Here is a 27,570-nt window from a genome sequence, read left to right as displayed (position 1 = left end):
GGGGAGTGGTGAGTAGAGAGGTACAGATTTCAGTTGTAAGATAAGTAAGGCCTGAAGACCTAATATCTAATACGAGGACGACAGCTGCCAAAGGTATCGTAAAACTGCAGTTTGCTTAGAGGGGAGAAGCTGAGTGTCTCCCATTCACAGAAGTAACTCTGTGAGGTGACCAGTGTGTAGTTGTGGGAACCTTTCATAAGGTAGATCAAACTGTCATATTGTATACTTTCAATAAACAATTTCGTCTATGATACCTCAATGAACCTGAAGAAAAGATAAGTAAAAAAGAAGCTTCTGTCTGCTTCTCTCCCATGCTAAAGAAGCTCCCAGAAGTTCTGCAATTGCCTGGGAGCTGACCCATCTGAGCAACAGCCTAACAGCTAACCTGAAAGCATTGCATCAGCCAAGAGGCTGCTTTGTTTCTAGCACTGCAGCCCCCCTTGAATGGGATGCTTTGTTTTTGCATCGATCATCTATTTTGTGTCTCAAACGGCAGGGTACCTGCTTGAGTTGTAGGCAACTTTAGTCAAGATTTGGGATTCAAGATTCTAACTTTGACTTTCGGTGATTGAGTGCCCTCTGGTGGTGAATATTCAAAAAGGCCTTCAAACCCGGTTTGGAGATGTATGTGTATGAAGAGAGTAACTTGGAGTCTGGTCTAACTGGTAAGAAAAGGAAGCCAGTCACAAACTGGTTACATTACATGCATTACATTGATTACATTCCACACTCAGAACACAGCTCGCAAGTGACGTGAGCATGCTAGAGTGCCAGGCAACTGCTTTACGAGTTGTTTCCATCAAAGCTCAGCTGGCCTTTGAGTCCTGAAGTGGAAATCTCCCCAGGTCACCCAGATAGCCCCTGAACCATTCATGGTCCCGCCAGCAATAGCACAGACCCTCATCAGCAGCCCCTTGGCCTTCTCCCAGCCCTGCCCACAGCCTTCCCCTTGGAACCAGTCCAAAGGCCACGAAACAGGCTGGGTTTCGTGGCTTTATGGTGCAGGGAATTTGGAGAACAGGCAAGGTCAAAATGGGAGTCCACACTGAAGTCCACCACTCAAGCCTGGTGTTGCAGGCAAATGGGGGAACTTGTGGTCTTTCTGTCAACTTGAGAGAGATACAAAAAATATAGAAAGGGTCTTAACTTACCGATCAGCCCAAGAGCCCAGGGTATGTATATCTGTTGTATAAGCAGAGAGCAGAAATTGCTTTTCTTCTTGGTGCTTTTTATTAGTCAATCAATTAATTATTATTAGTCTTAAGAGACTGTCTTCTGGGTATCTCCCGCACCCAGCAACAGGACTCAACATACCCAGTGACTAGTTAATGACTGAGCAGTTTATGTCACACAAATCATACTCATCTCAATATGGAAGGCCCTTCTGATGAGAGAAATTACTAAAAGCAGGCACTTGATGAAAAGCAGAATCAAGCTAGCCAGCTACGCAAATAACATGTAAGATGGAGGTTTTGCCCCCTTTACCTGAAAAACTATCCTTGTCTAGAGCCATGAGGTTCCTGGCTTGATAGATATAGCAGCGCAGATGGTAAATGTAGACTCCTAAAAAGAACAGGATGGAGGTTACTCACAAGAAACATAACACTATCGACCACAAGTTTTCTGGAATATTTGGAGATGATCCATGTTTCAGATACACGGGTCATTCAAATCTACTTCTCCACACTAAAAAGCATAGGTACTGGTGATGACATGTGTTCCCAAAGGAGTTCTGTTTCCTATAAAATAAAACTAACTTTAAAAATACTACAGTAAGTTCAGTGCAAGTGAATATCACTCTCAAGAGAATATCACTCCTGTTGTAAAACCTTGGATTTAGGCCACTGCTTGTCATCACAGACCTTGGCAATGAAACTTGGTTTCCAAGAGTTATAGAAATAGGGCTTCCTACATTATTCCAGCCCCAGACCTACAAAGCAGCTATCTGTTAAAGGTTCCTTTGAGGGGCGCTGGGTGGCTCAATGGGTTAAGCCTCTGCCTTCAGCTCAGGTCCTGGGATCGAGCCCCGCATAGGGCTCTCTGGGAGCCTGCTTCCCCCACCCCTCTCTCTGCCTGCCTCTCTGCCTACTTGTGATTTCTGTCAAATAAATAAATAAAATCTTTAAAAAAAAAAAGTTCCTTTGATACTTCAAAATCTTTATATTCCTGATCCTTATATTAATAAACATATGCTCCTACCCACCCCCCGCCCCGGCCCCCACTATTCTGGGAGTCAGACTGCTTGAAATCTTGTTTATAGTGCTCTAAGATGAGGACAACAATAACAACACTTTCTAGGGTGGTTATGAAGATTAAATGAGTTAATATATGCACAGTGCATGGTACATGCCAAGCTCTAGATAAGCATTTGCTATCTAGGTCTGCCTAGATAGTAGGTATGCCTCATTCCAAAATTCCTAAAGATTATCCCTGGAACCAACTTTAACTTTTTGAACCTCTTTTTCTAATTAAAACAATCTTTTGGGGAGCTTAATAGAATGAGTACATATTGGACACACTATGTCAGAGTCAATGACTTGATGACCCTTCACCCCAAATATGATTTTTAAAAGTATATCTGAAAAAATCCTCTTCATCAAGTGATGGAAATAAAAGTCATATTTGCATAAAGACATTTTAATCCTATTCGGTGATTCAGAGAGTTTTCTTGAGATAAGTCGTAGTGGCGGAATGCACAAATCCACTTAAGACTTACTGTCAAAGTTACAGGAAACGATGGGAGTGTTTGCCCCAAACACGGCGGTGGCGCTGTACTTCTGCTTGTCCGTGCTCTTCTCGTCTCCATCCTCGGTCGTGTCTGCGCCCTACAGAGGCAGAAAGGTCTGTTAGCAATGCTTCAAAACCAAGAGGCAAGAATTACAAAGAAACAGAATGGTAGTTTTTTTTTTTTTTTTTTTTAAGATTTTATCTATTTGACAGAGAGAGATCACAAGTAGGCAGAGAGGCAGGCAGAAAGAGAGAGAGAGAGAAAGAAAGAAACAGGATCCCTGCTGAGCAGAGAGCCCGATGCGGGGCTCCATCCCAGGACCCGGAGATCATGACCTGAGCCGAAGACAGAGGCTTTAACCCACTGAGCCACCCACAGGCGCCCCAGAATGGCAGCTTTTAAAAGAGACCTTCCTCATCAGTCACTCCATTTTTAAATAAAGATGAATAAAGCCCAGCACAGCAAGTGTCTCGCCCAAGGTCACTTAGCTGGGAAGCCACAGAGCAAGAAGCTGAAACCAGTCTTTTGCCTCAAGTCCCAGCTTATCAAAACCTGATGCTGAAAATTTAAAAGAGGAAAAGCATTAAAGGATAAATAAGGAGATTAAAAGGGTGAGAGGAGGAGGAGGATCAGCAACAGAAAAACATAGCAGGGTCAATGTGCAGGAATAGAAAAACAGTGGTTCCCAACCACCATGTGTTTTGGATGGACCACTGCCACTTCCTTATTCATTCTTTCTACCTTTAGGCTCGCCCCTGCCCGCCTTCTTTATTATGCTTCCATATGAATTATTCTCTAATTCCCTGAGCCACCCTTCTGTTTTTCTCCCCCTCACATCTGCACGTTTAACTTTCTTGGTTGGTTGAACAGTTGTAGTTTCCAAGGTATAATAAAAAGAACCTGTGCCTGGGATGTTAACAGGTGTCACCTGCAGCAAGGGTTTTAAGAGAGATAGCTTTGGAAAATGTTGGGTGAAACAACACTAAACCGGTGTGTCTTCGGTAGAACTTCTTAGAACCTTTCCTGTGTTCATGGCTTATTCATGCAACAAGGGTTACAGAGCACCTAGGGTGTATAGCTTTCTCCCAAATTATCTGCAGTCCTGCAGCCCTGGAGGGGTCCCTGTGGAGTCAGTGTGTTTCCTGGAGTCATTGTGTTTCCAACACTCATCTATTTTCCCTACACCAATATTACTGGAGCTTTGAGTATTGTTACTTACCAGGGCACCTTCGAGTTTAAAGATGGCAGCTGCACCATGTGTTTCCGAAGGAGCCATTTTTCTTCTCCAGCGTCTGCGGCGGAAGGTATCTGAACTACGCTGTTTCCAGTGAAATTTCCAGCCAATTAAAGAAGCATATTCCCAGCCCTCCCGATCTTCATATTCTTCCATGGCCTAGAACAGAAGTAAACCTTTAAATGCTAATGATAATCATCATCATAACAATAATCATATTATCCCTTACTTGATAAGCACATTATTTGGTCAATCAACAAGCAGGTATTGAAAATCTCCTCCGTTCCAAGCACTGTGTTTCGAGTGATACAGCAAAGAAGAAAGTGGGTGGGCTCTCTGCCCTGGTACAGCTGATGGACTGTGGGAACATGGACAGATAACCAGGCAACTGACACGGAATGAGACATTGAGAAGGTGATGTTTACCCCGTCAGGAGAGGCACCTTATTCAGACTTGGGGAGGGTTAAGGAAAATGGATTCTTTCTCAAATTGCTTTCCTCACTTCATTAGCTCATAAGACATTGTTACTGTGATATAGTTTGGAAGACATTGTTATCTCTACCTTATCTAAGTAAAAATGACACCACTCTTCCCAGGATTTAAATGTCTCATCTAAGCTAGTAGCTGGCATTAGCTCACTAAGAAGTAAGTGATTGATCAGCGTATATTACTTCTGTAGTAACTAATAACTTATGAAGATAGGACTTTCTATCCTAAAAACTGTTCGTATATAAATGCCCTCCGTTTCCAACGTTTCAGGCAATTCAATAAATACGAGTGTCTACTGTATGACAGGGATTGTGTTAAGGGCTGAGGAAGCAGGTGAAGAACAAGACAAGACCAGGTCCTGGCCTTCATGTAGTTGACACTGACTGGTGGAGACTGTATGGAAATATCTTAAAAGTATGATTAGATTTAACAAATGCCAAATAATACTGAATAAGATTTATGACCTCAGAAGTAAGAGCTTCTACATGGGTTATTCTCATTGTAGGATATTTTTTTCAATTTTGAATAAACACGATTCCGTAATACCCTAATTAAAACATGGTATTATACCCATTTTGCAGATGAGAAAGGAAAGGAGGCCAAGATTTGAGTCCTTGATCTCTCATTCTGCGTACTGAACTCTTGCCACTCTTTCGGTGTGCTACCAAGATCATTTCTATGGCTGCTTAGTAGCGGTTCTCATCATTTTGCCTACTTCAGATCCCCTGGAAGACCTGGTGAAAGAGACTGCTGGGCCCCTCCCCTAGAATTCTTCTCTCAGTAGGTTTGGGGTGAAGCGTTTCTAACACATTCCCAGGTAATGTGTAGTTGCTGGTTGGGGTGGGGAGCGCTTTTTGAGAACCACTGAGCAGGGAGGGCCTCAGGCCTATGACTGGCACCGCACCCCCCCACCCCCAAAAGCCAAGCCAGCTCTCACCCTTGCAGTGCTTGAAGCGCTTTGTGTTAAATCCTTCTTGCGTTTTCGGACCAACCTTCGCCGTCTATGAGTGTGATACATTTTCTCAGCTGCAACCCAGGATTTGGGTTTATTGTCTGGAGGGATGGTAATTCCATACTCCCAGCCTGGAAGAGAGTTTGCAAACGGTTATCCCAAAGAGATGCATTTGCTAGATTGCCAGATAAACTTCGGGGAAACATCCAGTCACACTCTCTGCTCCCGCAACATTCTCTCCTGTGCCAGTGAAGGTCACTGCTCTTTTCACTATGCTGCAATTCAGCCCAACAGAATGTAGCTCTGTTCCCCTGGATCCCTGTGCAAATAGCTTCCTTTGCAGCCTCGGGGTCCTCCTCTTCTTTCATCCCTTCAATCACTCATGGTAATTAAGTGCATCTAAGAATAAAGCACAGTGCAAGAGGCAGTCGGGGACAGCTAGGGACAGGTGTGGCCTATGTGGTTACACAGCAGGTTTTATTATTTTTTTCATTTAATTTTTTAAACGATTTTATTTATTTATTTGACAGACAGTGATCACAAGTAGGCAGAGAGGCAGGCAGAGAGAGAGGGGGAAGCAGGCTCCCTGCTGAGCAGAGAGCCTGATGTGGGGCTTGATCCCAGGACCCTGGGATCATGACCTGAACTGAAGGCAGAGGCTTTAACCCACTGAGCCACCCAGGTGCCCCTACACAGCAGGTTTTAAATCCCAGCATCACCACACGCTGGCTACTTATTAAAAAAGTTTCTTGCAGGTTAATAAACCTGTCTATTGCCCAGTTGCTCCAGCATAAAGGTAAAGTACACTTTTTAAAAAAGAATTCATCAAGATAATGCCTGCAAATCACTAGGACTATGCTTAGCACATAGTTTGCGCTCAATCAATGCTATTATTATAAGGTCTGGTGTGTGCATCAAGATCAGCAAGGGATTCATAATCTGCTTGAACCCTTCTTTATTCAGGCTTGTTCTCTCTTTCATAAGGAAAAAGAATCAGATTTTCTCTTTTGGTATTTCCACATTATAGTTCATTTAGCTTCAGATTACTGTTATAGGAAAGGATAAACACCATTAATGGAAGCTATGTCAATAATCTACATTACTTTGTGTCATTTATACTTCAAAAAAAAAGCCACACAATCTGTATTATTGAATAGGGTGACTTTTAAAAAAAAAAAAAATTCTTATTATTCATTCATGAGAGACACAGAGAGGCAGAGGGACAAGCAGACTCCCCACTGAGCAGGGAGCCCGATGCAGGACTCGATCCCAGGACCCAGAGATCATGATCTGAGCCGAAGGCAGCCACTAAACTGACTGAGCCACCCCAGCGCTCCTGAACAGGATGACTTTCAAGGCATTTTACAGTCCTTCTTCCTGAGCCCCAGGGTCCTGAGTGTGATGTTCCCAGGAGGCCTCTGGGGTGTGATGAAAATAGCACCCACATTGCACTTCCTTCCCAGATTTTCATCCTGGATCCCCAGCATTTCAATGTGCAGACACCGGGCTCACTGTGATCTTGTATTTTTCACTCGTGCGCCCCGACCTGCACCTGTCCAAGTCCTTCCTTGTCCTTTGGATTTTGCATCTGAGTAGTCACAGGTACTATCCAAGACCGGACTGTCACAGCCCAACAGAAGTAGGACTCCTCCCCCTAAGGAAACTTCGCTCTAGTTAACCGGGGCCTTGCTGCTGAGAACCCACCAGGTATTAGATCTAAACTGTTACCTTTCTCATCCACAGCACGATTTATATCATATACCCATGCGTCATCTTCCCACTCCCAACCTGGAGGGCATGTCAACTCGCCGGGTGACGCTGCTTTATCACCGTTCTGTAGAAAGTCAAAACAAAACAAAAAATGAAGAAAAGTAAGCCAGTGTCACGTGAGATGCAAAGGGGAGAGCCCCTCACACTCAACAATGGGTCTCCACATGCTGACTTAGAATCTCTGATCTCTATGCACAATCGCTACACAAAAGTCCCTTTTTAGAACACCCTCTGTTTCCACTATTGGGGGTATTGTTGGGTCGAACCACGGGAAATCGTTGCTGTAGATAAAAAATGGTCAAATATCAGCAATTTCATAACGTTCAACTTAATATTATGAAATGGCACAACTCTCTTTATGAGGAGTTATATTGGAAAGAAACCATTAGAGATGGATAAAGCATGAAAAACACGTGTTTTCAAGCATAAGGTAATGTCACTGGAGGTTCGAGATGCTCATCATGTAAGACTGAGCAAGGTTTAGGTTAAATACTTACTACATTAAAACTGACATTTGTGAAAAAAAATTCCTAAGAAAAGAAATAAAGGTGGTCCATAAACATATGGAAAATGCTCAGTCTAACTTTATTTTTTCAAATTTATTTCCAAATTATTTATTTATTTAATTTTTAGGTTGTGGGGGGTGCAGTGCAGAGGGAGAGTCAGAATCTTAAGCAAGCTCCTTGCCTGCTTAAGAACCCAACATGAGGCTCGATCTCATGACCTGAGCTAAAATCAAGACTCAGATGCATAACTGACTGAGCCACCCAGATGCCCCCAGCTGCACTTAAATTAAGAGTAGTGGGGTGGGGGCTAAATGGCTCAGGTGGTTAAGCATCTGCCTTCAGCTCAGGTTGTGATCTCCAGGTCCTGAGATCAAGCCCCACGTCGGGCTCCTGGCTCAGCGGGAAGTCTGCTTCTCCATCTCCCTCTGCCTCTCCCCTGCTTGTGCTCTGTCTCTCAAATGAATAAATAAAATCTTTTTTAAAAATTAAGAGTGAGAAAATGGAAAGGACATCAGGGCACTGACAAAGTTGTTGGAGTAGGGGTAGTGAGTATTTAGGAAAACAGCCCTCGTATACGCTGTTGCTGGAAATACAAACTTACACAACCTATTTGAAAGTGGTGTGGCAATATTTACTAAAACGCACATGCACTGAAATCTGACCAGACCCATCCAGGGATCTCTCCTGGGGATGAACTTTCACAAGTGAAAAAAAATGAAGTGAATAAGCATGGCTTGAGAAAAGCAAAGACTGGAAAAAAATCAAAATGTCCACAAAGAGAGGATATTTAAATAAATTATAGAGGGTGCACATCATAAGACACCCTGCAGCATTTTTAAAGAAAGCTCACCGATCTATATGTATTGGTATGAAAGGATATATATTGTTATATATTGTTATATGAAAAATACAACTTGCTGGGGTCTTTGTCTGGTTTGGGGATCAAGGTGATGCTGGCCTCAGAAAATGAGTTTGGAAGTTTTCCTTCCATTTCCGTTTTTTGGAACAGTTTCAGGAGAATAGGAATTAATTCTTCTTTAAATGTTTGGTAGAATTCCCCTGGGAAGCCATCTCGCCCTGGGCTTTTGTTTGTTTGGAGATTTTTGATGACTGTTTCAATCTCCTTACTGGTTATGGGTCTGTTCAGGTTTTCTATTTCTTCCTGGTTCAGTTGTGATAGTTTATATGCCTCTAGGAATGCATTCATTTCTTCCAGATTGTCAAATTTGTTTGTGTAGAGTTGCTCATAGTATGTTCTTAGAATTGTTTGTATTTCTTTGGTGTTAGTTGTGATCTCTCCTCTTTCATTCTTGTTGAAAACAGAACTACCCTATGACCCAGCAATTGCACTACTGGGTATTTACCTTAAAGATACAAACGTAGTGATCTGAAGAGGCACGTGCAGCCGAATGTTTATAGCAGCAATGTCCACAATAGCCAAACTATGGAAAGAACCTAAATGTCCATCAACAGATGAATGGATAAAGAAGATGTGGTATATATACACAATGGAATACTATGCAGCCATCAAAAGAAATGAAATCTTGCCATTTGCGATGACGTGGATGGAACTAAAGGTTTCATGCTTAGTGAAATAAGTCAATCGGAGAAAGACAACTATCATATGATCTTCCTGATATAAGGAAGTGGAGATGCAACATGGTGGGTTAAGGGGGTAGGAGAAGAATAAATGAAACAAAATGGGATTGGGAGGGAGACAAACCATAAATGACTCTTAATCTCACAAAGCAAACTGAGGGTTGCTGGGGGGAGGGGGATTGGGAGAAGGTGGTAGGGTTATGGACATTGGGGAGGGTATGTGCTATGGTGAGTGCTGTGAAGTGTGTAAACCTGGTGATTCACAGATCTGTACCCCTGGGGATAAAAATATATTATATGTTTTAAAAAAATTAAAAAATAAAAAAGAAATTAAACACACACACACACACACACACACACACACACACACACACACACAAAACCCTTACCATGGTGGGGGGGAAAAGAAAAATACAAGTTGCTGATTCTATTTAGGTGCGGGGGGAAAAAGAAGTTAGATAGTTGGTTTTAACAGAAACACGATTTCAGTGATTATCACTGTGGGATGGAATGTAAGTCTGGGAGAAGAATTACTTTTCATTTCCTCTGTGCTGTTTGTATATTTTGAAAGACATATACGTTCCGTTTGTTGTGATTTAAAAAATACATAAATATATACAATAAAAAATTGCACTACTCAAACTTTACCTTGTACCAACAGCTAGTTCAGCAGACACCATGTCTTTTCTAGAGAAAATAATCAGAGGTGCACTGGTGTGGCTTCAACCTAAGGCAAGGCTCTTCAGGACACGAGACAGAGCAGAAGAGAAGGGGAGGCCATGCCTCATGGTCCGTGGATTCGGAGGTCACGGTTCCCAAGAGTCAGGGTTTAAGGCTGTCTGGGGGGAGCAGGCCACTCACCGCATCAGTGTAAGTGTCCTCGGCTGGCTTCCACTCGCCCCCGGGGTAGCGACTCTCGTTCTGGTACACTTCATCTGTGAACTCCGTGTGACCCGCATCTGCCTCAGTCAGCAAGCTGCAGGCCAAGCTCGTGTTACCAAAGGAGCAATGGTAGCCAACAATCCCAGCTCTGCCCTGTGGTCGGGAAACATCTACTTGGGTTCCCTCCTGACACTAGCCCTTGGGTTCTCCACCAAACCCTTCCTGCTAATAACTTCTGACATTCTTTTGAAGAAGGGGCCTGCGAGAACAATGAGACCTAAATCACAGAGGACCCCTCAAGTTAGCAGTAATCGGGGTGGGGACTGGGAAAACAGTCTTGTGGGCAGCTCCTTATACAGACCTCATGTTCCATATTTTTGTTTCAGTTCAGGGCTGTTCAGCTTTTTTGCAGCAAAAAGCCTGGCTAACAGTTCAAAAGAATAGGATGTTGTCCATCCTCATTCCCCCTATTTTAAAAAATGGAGTGGAGACAGTCTCATGAGGCCAGGTGTGGAAACTTTTATTCATGGCTTGCATGGTCTACGTAACACAAGTTGAAGGGAGGAGCTTAAATTTTCTGGATAATTCCTAGGCTGATGGCCAAACCAGGTCATTTAAGACTCCGGACTCCATTCAGGTACTTAAGAAACCCATACCGACTCTCTGCCATGCCAGCTTTGCTCTTGGATTTGGAACTATTTTGACAACCCATAAAGGAAAGTATAGAGGCTCCAACTCTGACTTAAGTCTTCTGCCAAGGCCCCACTCAAGTGAGCTTTCTTTTTCTTTTCCCTGTCCCAACATCTTTTCCCTGCTGAATCCTCCCCAAGACTCAAGCACTGGAAAGAAATCAGAATAGAAGTGGCCCCAACTATTTGTATAAATTTAGCTCATCCCATCATTTTCTGGGACCCAGAGGAGGAGAACAGAAGATCTGGCTGCCGCTTCTGGGGTCCCATTGAGCCCTGACATGCTCTGACCCTCCGCTTTTCCAAACACAATGCCTCCGCCTTTCCCTGTCCTCACTAACCTTCCTTCCTTCCTTCTCTCCCATTCAAATCCCATTTCCCTTCTCCTCACCAGCAACCCCAACTCTATCCAAAGCAAGCTGTCGTACGTTAAAAGCAATCAAGAGCAATCATCAGGGCTTAACACACCAGGCCAGACCCAGCATGCTCATTTCCCTCCTTCCCTAATGCCTGTGATCACAGGAAACAAATGTGGACAGAGAGGAAGAACTCTAGTTTGAAGCCTTGAAATCCAACTTCACAAACTTGTTTCCTCCAAACTCAAGTATGCTGTCGTGAGGTGGAGAAGTGGGAGTTCTGACTCTGATGCCGTTGGCAACATTCAGGGACCCAAACTCCAGTGGTCGCATACTTGCCTCCTCTCTACTGTTCCTTTCTTTTAATAATACGCTTTTGAGACACAATTTGCATATGATACAGTCCACCCATTAAAAGTGTACCCTCTACTGTTTCTCTGTTTCTTACAGACACACCAGCATAATAGTTGAGTGCTAGTTTGGGTGCCCAGGCTGGAATGGTAGCACCTACAACCTATGTGTTTTGGACATGTTACTTCATCTCTGCAGTCTCGATTTCCTCACCTATTAAGTGGAAATAATGCTACTATTTGTCAGGAGGTAGGTCTATATGAGTTTTCTGCAGTGTCAAGGATATTTATAGGAGGAATAATCTTGGAAGACAGAGAGATAGTGTCTCTCTCATTCTCTCTCAAGCAAAGGGCCAGCATGCTTGCTTGCTATCCATTATAAAAGGTTCAGGTTCCCCAAGCTCAGGTTCCTCTCCGGTCATACAACCACTTCATGGTTAAGTGTCTGACCATCTACTTGTCGCCCTGTGGGAACTGGGGCTGTGAGAACCAGAGCAGAAGTGAATACTGATACTGCTATAGCTGTTGGCAGTGAAGTTCTTTGTCTCTGACCCAGGAGTCCTGTGTCTCCTGCCAGTGTCCATGAAGTATGGCAGGTGACCTTGTTAACTTGCAAGTAAGCTAAAAATCTCAGACCCTTCCTAGTTTTTGACAACCACCTACCCTGTAGGGCTAGAGGCCAGATTCAATAAAGTGATTAGCACATTGGTGCTTAGCTCACTGCTTGACACATTCAGGCAAAATAAGTTCTTAATAAATGTTAGTACCATGTGCTTTTTATATTCCTTGTTTTATTATGGGGCACCAATAACATATTTTAAGTTTCTGTGGACTTATTTTGCTCAGCGGATGTTATATGAATATTACCAAGATTCATTAAGCAATTTCTAGGGAAAGGCTTCATTGTCATCCTTTTTTCTTGAAAAATGGAAAAACTTACCTTCTTTCAGGATCAACTATCCAGTCTCCTTCCCATTCCCAGCCTTTTGGAGGCAAAAAGAATTCCCTCTTGAGTTTTATTTTTCCTGTGACATCAGAGAATTTATGACGACCCACTAGTCCAGAAGTGCCCCATTTTCCAAACATAAGAGCTTGGTTTTCATACTGTTAAAAACAAATTAGAGAGAAACCATCAGAGAGAAGGAAATAAGGCCCACTCATAAATTTTTAAGCCCATTTTAGCTAAGTGAAAAAGCCCATTTTAGAAAGTGAAAAAATTTTATACCCAGAAGGCACGGACCTAACTTGGGCTGCTACTGATTATGTAACTTTGGGTAAATCTCTCATCCTTCTAGACTCAGTATTCCCATCTGTTCACTGGGGATAATACCACAGTTCCCATAGAACTGTTCAAATGTGCAGTTGAAAGTACTTTGTAAATAGCGATATATCACACTAATTGCTTCCATTATTATACTGAATGGCTCCAAATGGTTCTCTGAAGCCAATTTTTGAATACCCATAAATCCTCGATTTATGAATGTGCAGGCTTCTAAGAGTTTATTAGTTTATTAGTTTATTTAGTTTATTAGTTTATTAGTTTATTTATTCTACTGCCTAGAACCTGGGCACATTTCCATGCAGAATCAACATTATAATTGATGGTGCATTTCCAGGTACTCTACAAGGAACCTGTGTGACATATGAAGGTCCTTTAAGGGCCTTACCTTTATGGCACCTAAAAGTTCTGTGGCTTCATCCCCTCTGGAATATAGTGGGGATGAAGACCAAGACCATTCTAGAAATGGGTTTAGTGGCAAAGACAGAGTCTTGTTTACAAGACATTTCTAAGTTAGAAGTTATAAATCTACAATGGTCTGCTCTTGACTCTGTCAACCACCAAAAGGGCTGAGATTTGCCAGTGGTGAGTGTTCCTGTTTGGGTGTCAGCTGAAACTTCCATTTTTCTGCAGATGAGCCCACTGAAAAGATGATTTGCAAGTGACAGAGAAGTCTGAGGTTGAAGAAGGAAGAAGTATGAGTAGAGGTTTGATGGGGATATTGGGTTCAAGCAGACACAACAGTACCTGTCTCAGATAGACGTTCTGAGCCTTGAAAGGAGATAAGCTTGAGGAAGCAGCTAAAGAAGCTAGACCTGGGGACATGTGCATGGCTCCTTTGGTTTCTAAGTGACAAGGACACAGAATGGAGGAGCAGCGTGTTTCCACTACTTCTGCTTGGAAGCCAGCATGGATATAGTAGAATCTAGACAAGAAGTTTGGCAAGACTGTTAGCACATGTGAAGCACTTCAGAGACTTCCAGAAATGTGGTAGGGGAGGGCGGTGCTGGGGGGTTCTGCAGAGAACCGAGGTCTAGTATTGGCATAGGAAGGCAAGAACCAGTGAAATGTCCACTATTGTTATTAACGTGCCCCTAATGGTACTCCTAGGTTGTGCGAATCTAAAGAAACTAGAGTCAAGCAACTGAAACGCACAGATCGTCTCTTTTACATGAGGTGGAGCTAGAGTCTGAGCTATGCAGAAAGGGTCTAGAAATGGGAAAGGAGGGAAGAGGGCCTTGGACTGGTTGATCCTTGCTCAGTACTAGCAGCTTAGCTCTAGCTTCAGAGCTGGAGGGCAGGCTAATGCCAAGAAACCCTCCACAAATGCTGGAACGAGTGTCTCCTGTATGTGCTGATGCCCACTCCACAATGCCCAGCTGACCGCACATAAATGCCCGTGGTCCAGGGCCTCCCCTGTGGCTTCCAGCCCTCCCTCTATTTATCTCCAATAGTGCTTCCAAGCCCATGCCGTAAGGGCCTTGTGTGGCTCCCATGTGTTTCATTGTTTCCCCAAGCGGTCCACTGAGGCCCCATGTCCACCCACAAGGGAATCCTTGCTGCTGCTAATCCCTCTCTCAGTGACACAATCGGAATTTCCAGGGCGGCCCCGGCAGTCAGAATCTTCAACAGGATACACAGTTTTACAATCACTTAGGGAAGATTTCCCTACATGAGGAATACATCCTCTGCCTTCCAAAGACCCCCAGCTCCAAGCACGCCTCTCCACGTCTGCACCTCCCCAGCACCCTCCTTACTGGTTTGTCTACATGTGAATCACTCCGGTGGGTCCCGACGTGGACAAGAAAACCTCCTGTGAGTCCTTCCCCATCCCCCCAGATGAAGGTCCCTCGGATGGGATTTTAGGTAGTACTGATGGCCGGGTGCTGAAGGATGAATACTTTCTCTAAGGACAAGTAACAGGAACACCCCCACCCCTACCACCAAGAGGAAAAGACGCTGATGTCACTGAAGGTACCATTTCAGCAAAGACGGTGAACGTTCCTTCTGCGAAGCTATTGAACTTCTTCTCCACAGCACTCAAGCCCAGCCAGATGTTCACTCGCAGCTCCACGGGCACCTTTGGTCCATGGGTTTTCTCCTGCGGGTACTGTGAGACACACAATAACACGCTCTGTGAAGTTGGGGGCAGCACAGGCTATGACACTGAGTTCCAGCCCAAAGCAGACTGAATATCCAAGCATCCCTTTCCCCAGTCTAATTTTATGTTTGCGTTTGAGCATTTCCAAATGACCCTACAAGCAGAGATTATAATAACAATAAAAGCAAGGGTTCACCAAATGTGAGCCATGGACCCCCATGTGTCCTTGAGACTTTTCTAGGAGGTTCTTGAAGTTAAACTGCTTTCCTAATAATAATACCAAGATGTTCCTTGTCTTTTTTGCTGCATTGATGGTGCGAAAGCCTATAGATGAGACTCTGGGCATTGCAGTGGGAATGGGGGCAGTAGCACCAAACTCCACCCGTGTCATAATCTTCTTCCTCACTCAATGAAGAAAACAAATACTAGTTCTACTTATGAATTCCCTCCAAAAAACAGTAAAAATTACTAATCTTATCAAATCATGATTCTTGAGTACGTCTTTTTAAATTTTTTTATTTTTTATTTTTTAAGTAAGCTCCAGTTATGACTCTGAGATCAAGAGTCACGTGCTCGGGGCGCCTGGGTGGCTCAGTGGGTTAAAGCCTCTGCCTTCGGAATCCCAGCGTCCTGGGATCGAGCCCCACATTGGGTTCTCTGCTCAGCAGGGAGCCTGCTTCCTCCTCTCTCTCTGCCTGCCTCTGCTTACTTGTGGTCTCTGTCTGTCAAATAAATAAATAAAATCTTAAAAAAAAAAAAAAAAAAGAGTCACGTGCTCTATGGACTGAGCCAGCCAGGAGCCCATTGAGTACATCTTAATATTTTGTGTAATGAAAGGGAAAGTAGACACAACCCACTTCTGCTGCATATTAATGTGTATCTTGAGAAAAAGCTCTTGTGCAATTGCTTGAAATGTGAATTGAATTAGCCTTTTCTTTTAATAGAAAACTTTTTTACTTGAAACAGCAACTGACAGACAAATATGATTATTCAGATTTGATTATGGGGCAGAGGTTTCCTTGAACATAAAACAGGACTGCCACTTCAGGTATAATAACTGACTGCATTCTGTTGCCAATAATAAAATTCGGGCTTTCAAGTAAAAAATGAGAATTTTGGAAAACATATCTGTCACGGTGAGCCTGATAGCATTCTGATACACAGAGACTTTTTGGATGAGTGATATTAATTAAAGTGATTTTCGTTCAACGTTGTAAGATGAAATGTGTCAACATTAGGAAGTTCTGCATAACTCAATGAACTGGTTACTTTCTAAATGATTAATGCTAAATGCTTGGACAATAGAATCATGCATGGATAATAGAATCATTCAAAGTACAAAATAAACCAATGGATTTCAATGCAGCTGAGAATGAAAAGTTCACTGATATGGTTTCAAACTCCATATTGTAATCACCTTTTAGAGGTTATTACTACTTGAGTCTAATGTTATACCAAAAAATGTGTATCCACAATTATCTGAAAAGGATATTAAAATACTCTTCCATTGTCCAATTACGTATCTATGTGAGGCCCAATTCTCTTCATAGACTTCTTTTATTTTTTAGAAATTTTTAAAAAGATTTTATTTATTTGAGAGAGAGCACAAGCAGGGGAAGTGGCAGGCAGAGGGAGAAGCAGGCCCCTCACTGAGAAATGGGGGCGGGTTGAGGGCGCTCTCTATCCCAGGACCCTGGGATCATGACTGGAAGATGCTTAACTGACTGAACCACCCAGGCGCCCCCTCTTCATATAATTAACCAAACAACTTATTCTATCAGATCAACTGTAGAAGCAGATATGGGAATCCAGTTGTATTTCTGTGAAGCCAGGCATTAAAGAGGTTTGCAAAAATGTAAAATGCCCTTCTAATTTTGTAAAGAGAATGCAGTTATATTTTATTAAAAATATGTAATTTATATTAACATATAATGGGTTTAATTATTGTTATTTTAAAATGAAGTAATAAATATTTTTTAAATTTCTCATTTTAATTTCTATTACAATAAATATTGATAGCTATAGCCCACAAAGACAAAAGCTCTCTGGGGTCTTCAATAATTTTTTGAGCAAAAAACCCCTATGAATTCAACATCTCCCTAAACTGGATAATGAGTGTTAACAAAATCAATAAATACATACAACATCGCCTTGGAAGCATTTTGATCTTTATCCACCAGGTTCTAAAACCTAGCACGGAGAATACCATGTTGCCTCCTCCCCCATCCACTGTAAAATTTTATTTATTAATCAGTTTGCTTCCACCGACTGCTTACAGACACAACTGTCATTATGGTTCTACCTGAAGTAACATTTATTCCACCCAGAGATACGTGAAGGAAGATAATCACTCTGGTTCTATTTTCACCCTCCTGATTAAAGAACAATGAGTACATTTATTAAAAATTAGGAGATATCTCCATGTTTTAAAAGAACACTGTCCCCTGGCTGCTTTTTCTCTTCTTGATCTTTCTTTCTTTCTTTCTTTCTTTCTTTCTTTCTTTCTTTCTTTCTCTTTGGGCTGGGACTGGCCGGGGACAGGGATGCCAAACCATGCCCACGGGACTGTTTTGAATTTCTAGGTTTTCAGCCCTGGGCCCTACCTTGGTTCTCCATAAGCACACACAGAGCAGTTTTTAATGCAGGGTCCTGGGGTGGGCTTACGGGGTCTACGAAGCTCCTGGATCATGTATTAAACGTTGGCTGCATGTGAAATGTGCACGCTTCTGGAAGAGAGGGCTGGTAGCTTCCACCAGGTTCTTAAAGGAGCTCTAAAAATGTTCAGAACTGCTCTAAAGCAGCAGACTCTCAGTTCTCAATCCGAAGACCAGTTCGTGAGGGCACAGGCTGTACAGACTATCTCTACTACTTCTTTTTTTCCTCTTCCTGAACACTCACTACAAGGGAAGGGAAGGAGGCCTTGCTTAGCATGAGCCATTAGAAATAAGAGGAAAATTCCTGCCAGAAAGCACGGCATTCACAATGGCACGTTACTATTAGTGTCACAGAGATCTCTCCAGAAATGTCCTTGACTGAATGCCAGCAGACGCCCGGCCACTCTCTGGGAATTCCCGCCCCGGGGGAAGGTGCCCGCAGATGGGCTGGAATTGATCACGATAGCCCTAGTCACCCTGTGATCAGCAAATAAAGCAGCCCCTTCCCGGGAATGTGGGTTGTGTGTGGAAGCAGTTCACAGTACACGGGGGTGAGGCCGTACCTTCAGCAAGATGGTCTGGGTTTTCCCGCAGTACTTGCCGGACGCAGTCTCCCCACTGGTGGAGTAGAGAACCTGATGGGCGGGAATGCGTGCATAGGCCAGTCTTTTCTCTCCCCGGATCATCCAGATGATAACGTCGGGCATGCTGTTCTGCGGCTGGTCACGTGGGCGGATGGAGAAGGGGTGGAGCTGGAGTTAGTCTGAGGGCGGAGGGACTGGACGCCCGGCCACTGGCTCCTCAGGGCTCCCCTTAGCCCAGAAACTCTGTGGGTGGGGATCTGCCTGAATTCCGGAGTCACCTACCTTCTGGGACCACCCGGAGCCTGCGGGGCTGGGAGGCAGACCGCGGCTGGCCGGAAGGAACAGGGCAAAGCAGAGGGGAGCTTCACCACCCAAACCCTGCCCTCCACAGCGCTGAGAGGTATTTGACCAAACACCCCCTCTTCTCTCACCCACCATCTGAAGAAAGCCCTTGACAGCGGTCAAGGGTTACAGGATTCACACAGGTCACAGGACATAGACAAAGCATCCCCAGCTTACAATCCTGTGTTTGCCCAATTGGAGATATTCATTTTTTTTAAAGATTTTATTTATTTATTTGACAGACAAGTGGGCAGAGAGGCAGGCAGAGAGAGAGGGGGAAGCAGGCTCCCCACTAAGCAGAGAGCCAGACGCAGGGCTCCATCCCAGGACCCCGGGATCATGACCTGAGCCAAAGGTAGAGGCTTTAACCCACTGAGCCACCCAGGTGCCCCTCATTTAGTTTTTTTTTTAAACCTCCTTTTTTCTGATTATAAAGGGGATATACGTTCACCATAAGGGAACTTTGAAAGTACTAAAACACAGAAAGCAGAAAATAAAAATTACTAACAATCCATGTTTTGGCACATGTATTTCTATCCACAACTATAGGATGATCCCCCTCCAGCTGAATCTCTGAAGCCCAGTCGGAGGGGTTTCCTACGCTCTTGGATTTCCAGTCCCCAGAGGTTAATGTGTGCTGCGTACTGTGCTAAGCCCTTTACGGTCATCATCTCCTTGAATCTTCACAATACAGTGCTGTGAAGGGAGTACTACAATGGTCTCCGTTTTATACATGGGGACACTGAAGCTTACAGAGGCTGCCCAAGTTTACACATGGTAGATTCAGAATTTGCAAGCAGGTCTTCCCAATCCCAAGCAAAGAGGGCACGTCCATCCTCTGTGCCACAGATCTGACGTTATCCCTCAACTTGAGGTATTCTCTGCTTAAATCATGGTAATGACAATGATTTATCGACCGTGAAGACCTTTCCAGGACCCCCAACTCAATGTTCTTCTCCCGTCCCCATTTCAGTGATGCTCAGCCCATTACCCATGAGCATCCCAGCCCAGTAACTCCTCAGCTGCCTGCTCTTGTCAGATCTGCTCAATATCCCAGATACTAGATTCTCCAACCGCCTTCTCTAGCCGTGGTGCCATTCCACAGAATCCCTCTTCCATACCAAGTGACCTTTGAGGAGTTAAAAAGTCCTACCTCTTCAGTCAGTTGGAGCAATTTTTCAAGCCAGTCCTCGATTTCCGCCAGTGTAGACTTCACCTCCGTGGCCTCAGACCTCATCCTCACAGCTGCCTCGTGGATCTGGGAGAGAGATCGGGACCGCAGCTTTTGGATCTGAGTGTCGAGAATTGTGACATTGGCTTTTCCTTCCAGGAGAGGCAATGTGTACCTAAAGAAAGAAAAGAAATGAAACAGATATTCTGCAGAACAGCTTTCTGGGCGTCAGAGCTGTCGAATCCATTTCCGTTTGACTTCCATCTTGGGAGCCGTGTCTGTGGTGTTGGCAGAGCCGACCTGCTTGACAGATTCTGAGCATTGCGGGGAGGGGGATTAACATTCCAAAGCAATTTCTTGGGTTTAACTCCAGACCCCGTGGAGTCACTGGAGAGGAGATGGAAACAGCTGCAGCATTTGGGAGGAACACATCTTCCTTTTTTTTTTTGCTTCTTACAACCGGAGTACAGACCCACAAGATGAAGGCAGATCACAGAGCATTCAGCAGAAGGGTTCCCAAGGACCACACACCTCTAGGCAGTGCGTGGAGGAGGGCAGGGGGTCTTGGCAGGTCTGCAAACTCCTGGAACTTATTTTAAAATCTGTGTCCGTGTTGGCAGGCCTTGCCACGTATGACAAAGACCCCATGCTCTGGAGCCGACCATCTGGGTACAAATCCTGACCCACCATTTACTAGTTCTGTGATTCTGAGCAGTTAATCTCTTTGTTTTCCTATCTTCAAAGCTGGGACAAGAGCATCTAACTGTTAGGGCCGCTGTGAGAATAAATGAATTCATATATGGAGAGCACTTAGAACAATGCCGACTGCTGAGTAAAGTCTGAATGATGTGGCCTTCGTCATTAAGCTTTGTCTTCCTCATTATCCATCTCATTAGATATTTGAAGGGGCCCATTAGTTTCCCAAAAGGTTAAGAATCACTTGTGGAGGAAAAGCTACCATTAAAATGAAAAGTCTAGAACCGCTGAGCTAGGGCCAGAATTCTCCTTCTTCTGCGGAGTCTTCCTCTCACCGCGGCAGCTGGTGGGGCCTCTGGGTGAGCCTGTCACCAATTCCAGGAAGTTCTACTCACATTGTTTCTACCTAGAAATTCTATGGATTTGAATGTCCCCTAGCTGCTGTTGCTTCTTCTTCTTTTTATTTATTTATTTTTTTGGTCCCCTAGCTTCTTAAATGAAGGAAATCCCAGCATGACTTCCTTTAAACACAAGTTTCCTGTTACATCACGTTAAAAAGATTCCATTTGATCCTTCAAAAACAGTTCACATCCATTTGGTTCAAAACCTGTGTCAATAGATGGTTCTATGTTTTGCTCAGCAAATCCTGAAATTCACAGAATTTTCCACACGAAGGTATTACCGAATGTTTTTGTTTGGTTGCATTAGTAATTGTGGTCATAGGCTGGAAAGGTTAAGTCCCAGGAATAATTCCTCAAGGCACAAAATGCATATGGAAGCCGCTAGCTCCAAAGTCACACAGGAGACCTTCCATAAAGAGATGTTGCCTGTGTGAAGCATGTCGTGGGAAAAGTTGTGTGGAAAAACCCAGCTCTGGTTATCAAATGCACCACTTCACCTCCTTGGGCCTCTCTTTGCTCACCCCTAAATAAGGAGACTGGGAGAGATAACCTTTAAGACCCAGCTTTAAATCCTCTGAATTGAAATGCTAGCAGGGCTCTGATCTCAGCTGGGCTTCAATGACCTAGTGAAACCACTAGAAGGCACAAGACGACAGGGAGACTGAGGGTGTCAGCCCCGAGTTGGGGGTGAGGGTGGGGGTGGGGAACCATTCCTGAATTTTGCTGCTTAGGAGAAGTTTTCAATAGGCTTTTCTTTTGTAACTTCCTTGTCCACTGCACTATTAGTCAATATTTAAAATGAGTTTGGGATGAATCACTTCCCCCTTTGATTTCCAAATGCCCAGGGATCTGAGCTGTTTCCCCAAAGTCACAGTCCTAAAAGGGTTTCCAGTTCAAGTCAAATCTACTGGCTTTGTGAAGGGAGTCTTAGCCACAGTTCAATAGGCACTCAGTTAAAAAGGCAAGTAAAAAGGCTGTTTCTAAAAACATGTTTGTGAACTAGGACTGTTATTCTGAATGGCAAAGTCAATGCCCCACCCTGAGGCCCCCTTCTCTGTGGGAGCCAGGAGTCCCCTTTCTCCTGGCAGTGGGCACACAGGGATTGATGGGAGCGAGTCAGGCCTAAGCCTGCTACCTCCTTCCGTCTCCCCACCGCTTGCCTGGGCTGCCCTGGGAGGTGCTTCCAGAAGAGGCCTCCAGCCTCCTGGCCTCCCCTCCCGGAGGCTGCTTTAGAACTGGCCCAGAATCCAAAAGTGGAGCTTTTCCAGGTGGTGATTCAGAGACTCCTCCCAGTGACTAGGGCCTTTTGAGAACCTCAACTTTTTTTCAGGCAAACAATGGAAACAATCCTAGAGGGTCTTTTAGTCTTACAGTTCTAGGAAGGAAAGCATGACTGGGAATTCTGAGAGAGGAACAAGGTCACTGTACCTTGTATCTTCTATAACTTCATCAATCAGCTTCAACCATATTTCGGCCAGCTGGTTTGCAGGAACTTTACCTTGCATCCCTGCTTTCAAAGCCTCAAGATTCAATTGCTGGAGAATTTGGAAAGAGGAAATAATTGGTCATTGTGCATTATGCTGTTAAACTCAGTAAAGATTGAACGTTTATCTTTAAGAAAAAGATGCACAAAAGGCTTAACAGAAAACCCAGAGCATTTAATTTCTTACATTTAAAAATGCTCACCATAGCTTAGCACTATTCACTTGTCTTCAAAATGCAATCAATGCTGACATGTACAAGTAATAGGACAATCTCTCCTACACCTTTGGCCTTTGAAACCATGTAAATATTTTATGTATTCAAAGAGGAAATAAAATAAAATCAATAAAGATGGGGGAAGGAACCCCAACATGGAACATAGAACAGAAACAAATGACTGCTATTGCAGATGAATAACATAACTACACCAAACTAACCCAAATAACTTTTGAACATAATATTTTGATGATACACCCTCAGTTTAAAGAAAAGAAAGATCCATGAACATATCAAACTCTAAACTGATTTGCTTTTCACAGTGGTTTATCTGTGGATTTTAGGATTTACCAAATGAACAAATGGGGTTTCTCACTCTTGGAGAAAGGAGTTATAACTGCAGAAATCAGGAAGACTAGAATAAACCTGATCATGGGAAAACACCATCCTGTCCAGCTGAGCATGGAGTATGGACAGCCTGGTCAATGTTGATGAATAAGGCTGAAGAACACCCAAAACATCATCAGAATAGAGGGGTGACCAATTCTTTACTAAGTTCCTCAAGACAGAGGACTGGAAGTTCATACCATAACTACACTGCATATCACCTGCAGCTTTGTTATGGGAACGATTATGCTTCAGTTGACTTAAACCTACAATTCTCCTTCAATATTGTCTTCATAAAATAAAACAGTATTTTCAGGCTTTGCCATGGACTCTTTGTTCAGGTATATTCCAGGACCCCCACACATGTTGGTCCCACCCTGACAGAGGTTAAAGCTTAGAAAATATTAACACTAATGTAATCTGGAAATCAAAACACTAATAATAGATGGATTTTTATTAGTACCTGATAGAAGTAATGTAGTATCTTTGACTTAAGACATAGCCCAACCATGAGCCCCTTCTCATCAATGTCAACTAGATGGAAAATTACAGATACTGCATCTATGCAGTTTTAACCAGAAGGTACCCCCAACCTCCAAACAAGGTCCTCTAGTTTACAAAGAGAATATAACATGTCAGGCTCTGGTTCCTTGAGCCCAACCCCTCCCACAGTGGAGATTTTTACCCCATTAACAGTAAAGCTCTAAGGGCTACATGTTTCAACTGGAATGAACCATTCTCCATGCCACACCTCATTGTGGCAGAAACTGTGGGTTGTCCTCCTACTTCAATACCCACTCCCTCCTTCCTCAGTAAGAGGGCTTTCATCTGGTCATCTGCTAACCCAAGAAGTAGTAACCCAACCTATCCAAAGAAGGATGTGGCTGTGTGACTGGATTCTGGCCAACGGAGAATGAGTAGAAGTCAAGTATGTGACTTCTGGGTCTTTCCCTTCAAGGGAAAGGCCTGTGTCCTCTACTTCCCCATTCCCTTCCCTCAGGCTGGAGGGCAGGTGTAGCGCTGAGCTGTCTCAACTGTGCAGACAATGACAACTCCTTAGTGACGGGAGAGCAACAACAGGGAAGGAGTTTGGGTCCTCATTACCACCGAACCTCTGTACCAGCCTTGGAACACCTATCTCAACTGTACAAAAGAACATTTATCTTATCATTGTATCCTGAGGTCTTGTGTTAGAGGGATCTAGCCTAAAACTAACACATAATTTACTGTTTGGTGGAAAGGAAATGTAGGAAAGATAAACTTACCAACCGTTCTGCCATGGCTAGGAGAATGTTTACCGCATCCAGGCGATGACTAATGTCCTCCCAGTAAGAAGTCAGGGTAACAACTGGCTTTGTGTGGGCCCAAGGCAGGTAATAATAGTAGTTCCCTGGTGTAGAACATTGAGAGTTGATGAACACTGGACACTTAATGCATTTATGCAAACTGGGCTACTGATCGATCTGTACCCGGAATGGTTTGGGGTGATCTGGGTTTTAAGTTTTATTTGAAGGAACTGAGGGATAGTTGTTTTGGAAATCTCTCTAAAATACACTAGTAAACTGAATACAACAATTTTAGGATCTCGTAGGGGTTCAGGATCATATGTCTGAACATCACTGATGATTCCACAATATGGCAGCAGAAAATACACAGCATAGGGGGTTAGATTGTATGTTTCTGCACCTGAAAAGTGCTATTCTAAGTAAATATTTTTGTTGGAACTGGGGGAAAAAAAAAAAAAGAATTTTTTTCTCTTTGCTAAAGCCTTAGCTGGATATGGGGTTTTGTATTACTGAGAGCCTTACGATAGTTAAGAATTATCAGCTGACATTTTCTAGCACATTTGATATTTTAACACTGTTTATACAGAAGTTAGTTAAAAACTATAGCAATACTGTTGGAACATTTGATCAGCATTTCTCTCTCCTTTCTGTATACTCTTAAACCATTTGTTGAAACCTTCGCTAGAGCATTCTCATACTCCACTTTCTATTATGACTTATTTTACACACTAGAATGTAAACTTAAAAGTAGGGGCTATTTCTCATCCACCTGTGTTCAAATACAGCGATTCAATCCTCACAGCAACTCTGGAGAAGTGGTTAAAACTGAAGTTTACAATTAAGTGATATGGCTAAGGTCGCAAGGCTGGCGAGTCACAGAATGAGGACCAGAAGCTAGATTTTCCAGGGCCTGAGCCAGAGTCCCGTCCACTTCAACTACTCAATCTAAGAGTAGTTTATGGCTTGGTTGGGTGGAACTGGGCAGAGCAGGAGCTGATTTAGGGGAGCTCAGAGTTCAGCAAGTCGCCATCTCGTGATTTTACAAAGCAGAGCCAGTGTGAAAGTTGGACATGGGAGGGGGAACTAGGGTTCAGACATTGGCAAAGGGCCTATGACTTCTTGGGTTTGACCAGTCTTGAAAGTGCTTGAACTCCAGACACCTCTCTTCCCCATTCAACCTTTTCTTCCCACAAAGCATATACTGAGCATAATGGCTGCCAAAGGGAGACTATGCCAGATGCTTCTTGTCCTGTGGTGCACCCACTGTCAATGTGGAAGGAGAGATGGTTAGAGTGACTCTTACCATCAAATACGGCACGGCTGTATTGAGTGGTTGATGCCAAAGGCTTACAAGTTGTGTCAAACTTGTTGCCATAGTTCCCAATGCTGACTTCAAACTGAATGGCCTCGCCAACATCTTGCAACATGGTGGCTGAATGGAACACAGCAGACAGGCTATACTTCCGCCTTCGCTGGTATTTCTATAAAGTACAAACAGACATGAGGCTCAGTGAGACTTGTTTTACTCTAATTTACATGTAGGTTTCTAGGAGGTGTAATTTTAAACCTAATAATTTGTGTTGAATTAAATGGCAGTAGAAAATGTTCTTAAATCTAGCATTCTCTCTAGGACTCATTCAAGTGGGCAAAGATAGAAGTGCCAGGATGTTTGCTGCAGTGTTGACTGGAATAGAGAAAAAAACGAGAACGATACAAATGTCTATCAATAAGTCACAGGTTAAATAAACTATGTTACATTCATATAGTGGAATAAATTTAATAAAAATACAAGTAGACCCATATGTGCAAACAAGGAAAAAATGCATTTTTAGGCAAACCCACTGAATATATAGTTTAATATTGGCATATGCATGAAGGAAGTCTGGAAGAATAGGAATAAAACTGTTAACAGTTACACTGGGGAAGGTAGAGAGGTTCTGGCTAACCTTACTTTCTACCTTTTTAATTGTTTGAATTATTTAAGTATTAATTTTCTAATCAAAAACGATGAAGATTTTTTTTAACAAGAAAGATTTTTAATGTAAGATTTTAAAAACAAGTGAATTTAGTTGAACTTACTTATCTGTTTTCTGAAATAGAAATCAAATTTTTTTTCCTTTCTCTCTTTTTTAAAGATTTTATTTTATTTGACAGAGAGAGAAATCACAAGCAGGCAGAGAGATGGGGTGAAGCAGGCTCCCCGCTGAGCAAAGAGCCTGATGCGGGGCTTGATCCCAGGACCCTGGGATCATGACCCGAGCCGAAGGCAGAGGCTTGACCCACTAAGCCACCTGGGTGCCCCATCTCTCTCTCTCTCTCTCTCTCTCTCTTTTTTTAATTGCCGGCTGACTGAGTGTTAGTGTGTGTGAAGGAGCTGAACAGAGGGCCAACAATGACCACACTGAGAAACCTTTAGCCTAGCAGGCATGATCATGAGCCCTTCTGGCCTTCCTACATTTAGGCACATAAAGTCTCTTGAATCTACCTCCTGCCCCCAAATCCTTGCTCAGATGGCATCTCTCCTTCTTTGTGGATCATGTCCCCACTGATCATTGGGTACCTTGCCTTCTTTAGCCAAACAGAGCCATGCAATGCTTTAAATTGCTGTATTTCATTATGTTCTAGGCATTCTGTCCCTTAATATTGTCCACATCTAAAACCTTTCCAGGTCCCTATTGGCAGCCAGTCTCTGTAGATGCTTGCCCAGCTTGGTTTTGAGACTACAGTGGTTATTATGGTGTGACCACATTGGCTACATGCTTCACTAGAGAGTTTGCAGAGACCCATGAGGGATAATATTCAAATCGTTTGACAAATTCTCACCACAGCAAGTTTAGTTTGAAAGGCCCTAGAGAAGGAACTCCAAGATCTGCAGTCTTTCCATGTGAGATCTGGAGGCCACACTGCTATCAAACTTTGGCATATGATGACCCTTGCTGTTGTTGATTTGCTTTTTTTGCATTCCTACCTTGCTACCAATTAGTGTACCATAATCTAAGTGGCAAAGTAATGACACTTTTCACCTCTAGGAAGCTAATAAAAATTACTTGATCCTGGTAGGATATTAATTAACTGATTTCCCTTTGTTATTCATTCATACCATGGCCTTCATTCTATTAAATGAATCACAATCATGGGTAGGTCTTCTGTCCTGGATAAAAATGTGTTCTTTCAAATCTCCAATGGAAAAAAGACAGTCTCTTCAACAAATGGTGTTGGGAAAACTGGACAGCCACATGCAGGAGAATGAAACTGGACTGTTTCCTTACACTACACACAAAAATAGACTCAAAATGGATGAAAGACCTAAATGTGAGACAGGAATCCATTGAAATCCTTAACGAGAACATAGCCAGTAACCTCTGCAACCTCAGCCACAGCAACTTCTTCCTAGAAACATCACCAAAGGCAAGGGA

At 43.3% G+C, this 27,570-nt stretch overlaps 1 protein-coding gene across 4 annotated transcripts in view; it reads right to left on the bottom strand.

Annotated features, from left to right (window-relative positions):
* The window catches only part of MYOF (myoferlin), a 158,567-nt gene that overhangs the window by 38,786 nt on the left and 92,211 nt on the right, over positions 1 to 27,570 (bottom strand). For all 4 annotated transcript variants that reach the window (XM_059169430.1, XM_059169432.1, XM_059169433.1 and 1 more), the window contains 13 exons: positions 25,458 to 25,635; positions 24,134 to 24,258; positions 22,212 to 22,318; positions 19,669 to 19,861; positions 18,153 to 18,308; positions 14,813 to 14,944; positions 12,496 to 12,659; positions 10,140 to 10,254; positions 7,132 to 7,237; positions 5,389 to 5,534; positions 3,948 to 4,121; positions 2,717 to 2,825; positions 1,486 to 1,563 (listed from right to left, as the gene is read on the bottom strand). In XM_059169430.1, coding sequence (XP_059025413.1) covers positions 1,486 to 1,563; positions 2,717 to 2,825; positions 3,948 to 4,121; positions 5,389 to 5,534; positions 7,132 to 7,237; positions 10,140 to 10,254; positions 12,496 to 12,659; positions 14,813 to 14,944; positions 18,153 to 18,308; positions 19,669 to 19,861; positions 22,212 to 22,318; positions 24,134 to 24,258; positions 25,458 to 25,635 — 1,783 coding nt within the window. The remainder of the gene's footprint in view (positions 1 to 1,485; positions 1,564 to 2,716; positions 2,826 to 3,947; positions 4,122 to 5,388; positions 5,535 to 7,131; positions 7,238 to 10,139; positions 10,255 to 12,495; positions 12,660 to 14,812; positions 14,945 to 18,152; positions 18,309 to 19,668; positions 19,862 to 22,211; positions 22,319 to 24,133; positions 24,259 to 25,457; positions 25,636 to 27,570) is intronic.

This window comes from Mustela lutreola, chromosome 4 (assembly GCF_030435805.1).
Source record: "Mustela lutreola isolate mMusLut2 chromosome 4, mMusLut2.pri, whole genome shotgun sequence".
In the NCBI taxonomy this organism is placed as follows: domain Eukaryota; kingdom Metazoa; phylum Chordata; class Mammalia; order Carnivora; family Mustelidae; genus Mustela; species Mustela lutreola.
This window is presented reverse-complemented; position numbering and strand designations above follow the sequence as displayed.